Below are 7,153 nucleotides of genomic sequence, written 5' to 3' on the forward strand. Positions count from 1 at the left end.
ACACAATCTAAAGAAGGAAAGAAAATCTATCAGACTGTTCTTCCATCATGTGATGGGCTCTTTGTATTTATGCAACAAACAAACAAAAAAACACTAGCTTTGGTGTTTAGAAAACTAGGTTCTAGTCTGCTCTAGCATGAGTTAGTACTAGGACCTACAGCAAATAACATGGCCTAGGGAACAACTATTGGCTTCTCATATTTTACCAAGAGTTTAAATAGACAAGTCTAAGAAAATAGTTGAACAACTTCCATATGTATATATTAATGATACAATGTTGAAGGGCAAGTATGGTGAATACTGTGTATTGACTTGCTTATCCTCGATTCCCTTGCCAAAGTGTGGTACATGGGCACAGCATCAGCATCACTTAGGGGTTTGTAGAGATGCAAAATCTCAGACCTCACTCGAAACCAACTGAATCAAAATCTGTGTTTAATAAGAGATGATTCCTATGTACATTAAAGTTGAGGAATATTTGCATTAGTTTTCATTGCTATAATATATCAGACACTGATAATATAGCACTGGATAATTTACAAAGAAGAGAGATTTATTTGGCTCATGGTTCTGCAGGCTGTACACGAAATGTACAATCATGGTAGAAGGTGAAGGGAGAGCAGACAGTGTCACATCACGAGAGGTAGTGAGAGAGGGAAAGAGAGAGAGACAGAAGAAGGAGGAAAAGGAGGAGGGGGGGGGAGGAGGAGGTCCCAGATTCTTTTAAACAACCAGATCTCATGTGAAGTAAGTGGGCAACAATTTACCTATTACCAAAGGAATGGCAACTAAGCCATTTATGAGGCATGTGTCCCCATGATCAAAACACCTCCCATGAGACCCTACCTCCAACACTGGAGATCACACTTCTATACGAGATTTGGAGGCAATAAACATCCAAACTGTATCAACACTGTTCTATTCTGCTTTTCTCCTAAGGTGGTTTTCTAACTGTAAAGGCTAGAAAACTTAAAATTGCTTTTCTCAGATTTCTTTTCGGTTAGGACTTTTGTCGAAAATTAGATCTAACAGCTAACACTCATGTGCTAGCTATGTGCCAGAGGCTGCTCTAAGTATGTCTTGTATATTATTAACTCATATAATCCTTCCAATAATCCTATGAAGTTGATACAATTATTATTCTCATTATGTAGACACAGAAACTGAAGCCCAGAGAGGTTGGTTACTTACCTAAAGTTACAGTCAATAAAAGGTAAACCCAGGTATCCTTGATCTGCAATGTGTACTATAAATCATATTTCTACTGATAGATGAAAAAGCATGGGCCCCCACTGCCCCCCCCTTTGTTTTATGTTTTACAGATCATCTCATGAAACAAACCTTGGCAAATGCTGTTACAGAAGTTCCTTCATTTATTTACTTAAATATCTATGAGCCAGCATTGTTCTGAAAGTTCTAGGCATTGCAAAAGGCAAGAAATAGAAATGAGACATTATTTGAAAGGAAGCAAAATCCTTTTTATCTATAGGCTGGATGATTATATACCTAGAAGATGCAAAAGAATCAAGTCTAAGAGATACTAGTATTTATTATTACTAGTATAAAAATTCAGAAAGGTGTCCAGTTAAAAATGAAATACATAAAAGCCAACAGCAGCCAGGTGCAGTGGCTCAAACCTGTAATCCCAGCACTTTGGGAGGCCGAGGCAGGTAGATCACCTGAGGTCAGGAATTTAAGATAGCCTGACCAACATAGTGAAACCCATCTCTACTAAAAATACAAAATTAGCTGGGTTGCAGTGGCATGTGCCTCTAATCCCAGCTACTCGGGAGGTTGAGGCAGGAGAATCGTTTGAACCCGAGAGGTGGAGGCTGCGGTGAGCTGAGATTGAGCTATTTCACTCCAGCCTGGGTGACTGAGTAAAACTGAATTTAAAAAAAAAAAAAAGCTAGAAGCCCATAATAAAATATGATATGGAAAAAAATCCTTTTCATAATACCAACAAAAATATAAAAACTTAATACAGACTTTAATATAATCCTTAATACTATACAAGATTATAAAGTAAGGGAGAAAGTACGTTATTCAACGATTAAGATAAAAAGTTCCATACTTCACACAATACAGAAAGTCATTCTAAAGAGATTAAATAGAGTAAAAAATTAAACCATAAATGCACACAAAAGAAAACACAGGCAAATATTTAACTGATTGTAAGATTAGAAAAAATTGCTTAACAAGCATGTATAGAGATATGTGTATACATGTGGGTGGTATGTGTGTGTATGAAACTACCAAAAAAATTTCTTTGACTAAGAAAAAAATCAAAGAATTTTCAAATTTAAAAAAAAAATAAATAAAATTATAAAGTAAGCAGCAAGCAGGGAAAATATTTACAGCCAATGTGAAATAAGGGATTAATATCCTTATAATGCCAAAAGGAAAAAAATTATTAAAAAGAAATACAAATGCCTAATACATGAATCATTTAGTAAACCTCACCAACAATAGCTTACAATATGATAGAATTTTTACCTATGAAATTGGCAGATTATAAGCTGTATTTTTATTGCTGGCATGGATGGTTTCCAACTGGCCTTTTTACACACCAATGCTGCAAGTATATATGAGTACAATCTTTCTTGAATGAAATTCCTTAGGATGTTTCAAGAGGCTTCAAAGAGTTTGACTCATTGACCTTGTTCTTCTAATAATCTATTTCAAGGTAGAAGTTTAAGGATTTACAAGTAAACGTTTTCATACAGCATAATTTATAAAAGAAAGCTTGAAGCAACCTAAATGTGCAGTGTTAGAGTAATGAATTATTAGGCAGCCCTAAAGATAGTTTTTACATAGAATTTCCATAACATGGGAAAATGACCCAACCTTTTGTAAAAAAAAGACACAAAATTCTATTTATATTAAAACATGTTAAAAATATGTATGTGGCTGGGTGTGGTAGTTCAGACCTGTAATTCCAGTACTTTGGGAGGCTGAGGTGGGGAGGACTGCTTAAGGCCAGTAGTTTGAGATTAGCCTGGGCAACAGAGTAAAACCAGTCTCAAAAAAAAGTGTCTATACATGCATATACACATAGATAAATGAATATACTGTAGTAATACCAAATGTTTCATATTTGATATCAAAATATTACTGAGTGGGATTTCAAATGCTTTTTTCTTATTTAGGTCTTGTTATAGTTCTAGTTTTCTAAAGCACACATAACTTTTATAATCATAAAGATGTTAAAGCTAGAGTTAATAATTCTAAAGTCAATCTAAGGATAATGGGACTTCCCTATTCTCTAGGTAAGAGGGTCATCTTAGGTTATTTCAGGTTGTGAGTGACCTGCACATTGTGCCACATCTAAGCAGATACTATTGACATTTAAGGCATTTGATAAAGGACTGGAGATGTTTAGCCTTCCAGCCATGCATCGAGGCACAGAATCTCTTACATAAAGCCACCTGGCATTCACCATCATGAGCATACCTCTCATGCACACAATTAGTAACACATGTATGGAATAGCTGTGTCCTGTCCCTTCAGTTCCTTGGGCATTCCCTGAAATCGCTTCTTTTCCTTGCTTATCTCTCTTTAGAGGCTTGATCCTACTTCAAACCTGGCACAGTTTCTTCATCTACAGGACTCTGATTCATTCTCCCAAGGCCTCCTTTCTTATGTGACTTGAATTTATCCAGGCCTCCTGTATCAATCGCCCTACTTGGAAAGACTCGGGCCAGAAGGACAGAGGAACCTTCATTTATTGCTCAAATGGAATAGCATCTAAGGACAAATTGTAAAAAATGATGCAGACAATATCTTAACTAGTAACAAAACACCTATGTTAATATTAGCATTTCAGTATTACATGAAATAAATAACAGAATAAAGATACATTTTGTTTTGACATTATAATAAGTTGATGAAAGAGCCCTCCAGGTTGAGGGAAGGGAATGAAACTTTCAGATAGGCGTGGAAAGAAAAATCAGTGAAGGAAGGATGTATGTGAAAGAGGCTTTAGCTTGAGAAGTAACCCAAAAAAGAAACCTTCATCAAATAATCAGGAAAGGGCAAACTCTATGACGGGAATAGAAATAGAAAGGGACTTACTACAGAAAATTAGGTGTTGACAAAAATCACTGAAAGAGCTAGAGAAGCACATCAGATACCTCTGGAGCTATTGAGTTCAAGAGCACACAACCATAGCTCTTTTCTCGGTTAGAAGGAGCCTTTGCTAGCTCCTGCCTCTAATTTCCTCTCAATATCCACGAGGCTATCTGTGGAACACCAAGTGAGTGTTCCAAGTAGAAAACACTGCAGGAAGATGGCCTCTGTTTCATTTCCAGCTAATTAGCTTTGGTTCTGTTTCTGTTTGTATCATTGTTTTCATGGAAAAGTTCACCTTAAGTCATTAACTTAGAAAAACCAATCTTTCAAAAATATTCCATTTGTAATCTGGAGTCCTTGTATCCTCAAAACAACCAACAAGACAAACAAAAATCATCTCCCTAAATAAAAACTAAATAAAATGAGTCTTTGGGATATGCTCCATAGTTGTTAATTTCATTTCTCCCTCAAATGTCTTTATCATGTAATACTGTTTCTACCATCATTACATGGCTGTGTGTAACAGTTTTAAATTTCATTTACAGGACTTGAAAAAAACTAGAAAACAAGGCTTTGTGATAATATTACAAAGAAACAATTTATCAGAAAAGCTTGCTTTTTACACCAATGGGTTGGATTGCACCCATTTTTGCTTATGTTTGGCTTCTTGATAAGTTCTTCTTTGGTGCTGATGTAGAAGGAAATGCACATCTGAGTTGTGATTTTCAATTACTGTGTATGGGGGCTTAGAACACATTCACAAATCTTGAGACAAAAAGACAATGATAAAAATAACACTTCAAAGGAGTACAGGAAAATGAACTTTCATGACATTCAACGAAGGAAGCAGGTATGCAAAATGATATCTGCTTTCTAAGATACATATTTCATTTTTTGTTTTATTATTTTACTTTGTACCATAAGCAATTTTGGAAAGACCACAGCTATTGATGATGTCTACATAATCATGCTAATGAAGTATACAGAAGCTTAAATGAAGTCTTTTACATGATCCCTTACAACCATTTGAAAATATACTTTGGAAACCCCTGCTCAACTGCACCTCCCTCCCCCATTCCCCAAGGGAATTCTTGTTGCTGTTTTCTTCACTTTTCCAGTTGAGCAATTTAAGTTAGAGGAAACCAAGCCCTTGAGCAATTGAGTACAGTTAACGTGAAAAACTACTAGGAAGGGAAACAGAAGAACCAGCTATCAAGTTATTTGCTTGAGTTACTTTCTCTTATATTGTCACAGATGAAAAATCACTCCACGTGGTGATCAAACCTAACGCTAAGGCATATGTTGTGTGCCACAGAATGTTATTCTGTTTCCTAAGTAACATACTGAAACAATAGAAGTTATACATCTATTAATACATTTAGTGATGATATTGGAATTTGTGAAATGTGACAGAAAGGCGGATGGAGAAAGATGAGGAGAGACAGGTATTAACTGTCCTGACAGTATAGGCTGTAATAAAGGCCAATAATCATTTGAATTCCTGCTCCTTAATGTGATTCTAAAGATCGGCTTATCTGGGTATTTGTGAAAGTCTAAATACTGTATTTGCTGTAGAAAATTTATCCAACATACAATTCAGTTTTTAAACTTAAACCTCTTGCCTAATCTTGAAGATATTTGATGTTATAATGCTCATTATTACACTTTAAATGAGATCAAACTCAGCGAGTTTAAAAAATTACCCAACTTCTTTTCCCTTATTATGGCGCTGGCCTCTTAAACTTCTTTCTCTTTAGTATAATACTAACCGAAAGCAATATTCTTGCCTCTCCACTTTTTAACTGAAGCTTTGATCTCATCTGTGTTTATGTGAAGAACTTGCTCTGGGAGAGTCCCTGTCAAGACATCCATTGTAACACCCGCTTCCTACTCATGCTTTCAGCGCTGCCGTTGGACGGAATCCACCCACACCTTCCAGACACTCTAGGTGTGGGCTCGGAAACGCCAAGATGGAGGGCGGGAGGGGAGCCGCCGTCTCCTGAACCCGGCGCAGGGTACGGACTGGAAGTTGAAAAAGAAGTGTTTACAAGTGAGGTTTTTAAATCAATCACACCTACGGAGGGCATTTCCCCCGAGCCCTGGGCGCCGGCCTGAGAATCCTGCGCCGGGTGCCAGGGGACGGCCACGCTGACCCCGACAGACACGCGACCCGGAGCCGGAGCTGGCGCTGGCGTCCGCACTCACGCGACCCCGCGGTCCCTCCCGGGCGCGCCGTCTAACTGCTCCCGGAGGCGGCTTCCCAGAGCACCGCGGAGCCAGTGCCCCACGCGGGGCAGAGCCGCGGCGCGGCCCGCGGGCCGGGCCACTTCCCTCCACCGCCGGGCGGGACTCGCGGCCCCCGGCCCTACCGCTCTGCCGCCGCCGCCGCCGCCGCCCCCTCCCCGCGCTCACCTGCTCGCTCTCCTTCAGCTGCTGTCTGCGCCGCCGCGGGCTTGCCCCGGGCTCCCGCTCGGTCCCTGCCGCCGCCCGCTCCGGCAGCGCGTCCCCGTCTTCGTCGCGCTCCCCGCCGCCGCCGCCGCCGCCCCGCAGCAGCTCCCCGGCCGAGCACATCCCGCCGCTAACTCCTGCCGCCCCGGACGGCCGCCGAGGACCACGCCGGACGCACCAGGCAGCGCCGCCGCCGGAGGGCTGCTCTGAGATCGGCCGCACCCGCCGGTGACAGGAGCCGCCGGAGCGCGCCCCGCCGGCCAGGGCGCCTGAAGTACCAGCCCGGCCCCTCCTGTCACTGGCTCGCCCAACCCCCGCCGTCGGGGCGGAGCCATACGGAGGAGGGGCAAGGCAGGGGGCGGGGCCAGCGAGGGGTGTGTGTGTGTGTGTGTGTGTGTGTGTGTGTCTGACAGACTGAGAGAAGAAGGGGGTGTGTGAGAGACTGGACATAGACTGTGCATTAGAGAGCTCGTATAGAATGGGAGAGTCTGTGTGTGTTTGACGGACATTGTGTGTAAGAGACTATTAGCGTGAGAGAGACACTGAGCGTGATTTGTGTGTGTGTGTGTGAGAGATTCTATGTAAGAGAAACTGAGTATAAGAGATTGTATGCACTTTGGGAGGCCAAGGAGGG

General features: G+C 41.1%; 1 protein-coding gene across 1 annotated transcript in view; it reads right to left on the bottom strand.

The window, feature by feature from the left end:
- The window catches only part of FAM241A (family with sequence similarity 241 member A), a 43,949-nt gene extending 37,103 nt beyond the window's left edge, over positions 1 to 6,846 (bottom strand). Inside the window, exon 1 of the mRNA XM_032254740.1 lies at positions 6,484 to 6,846. Coding sequence (XP_032110631.1) covers positions 6,484 to 6,642 — 159 coding nt within the window. The 5' untranslated portion in view covers positions 6,643 to 6,846. The remainder of the gene's footprint in view (positions 1 to 6,483) is intronic.
- Between the last annotated feature and the right edge of the window lie 307 nt (positions 6,847 to 7,153).

Source organism: Sapajus apella, unplaced genomic scaffold (genome assembly GCF_009761245.1).
Source record: "Sapajus apella isolate SASKATOON/1434 unplaced genomic scaffold, GSC_monkey_1.0 scaffold87, whole genome shotgun sequence".
In the NCBI taxonomy this organism is placed as follows: Eukaryota; Metazoa; Chordata; class Mammalia; order Primates; family Cebidae; genus Sapajus; species Sapajus apella.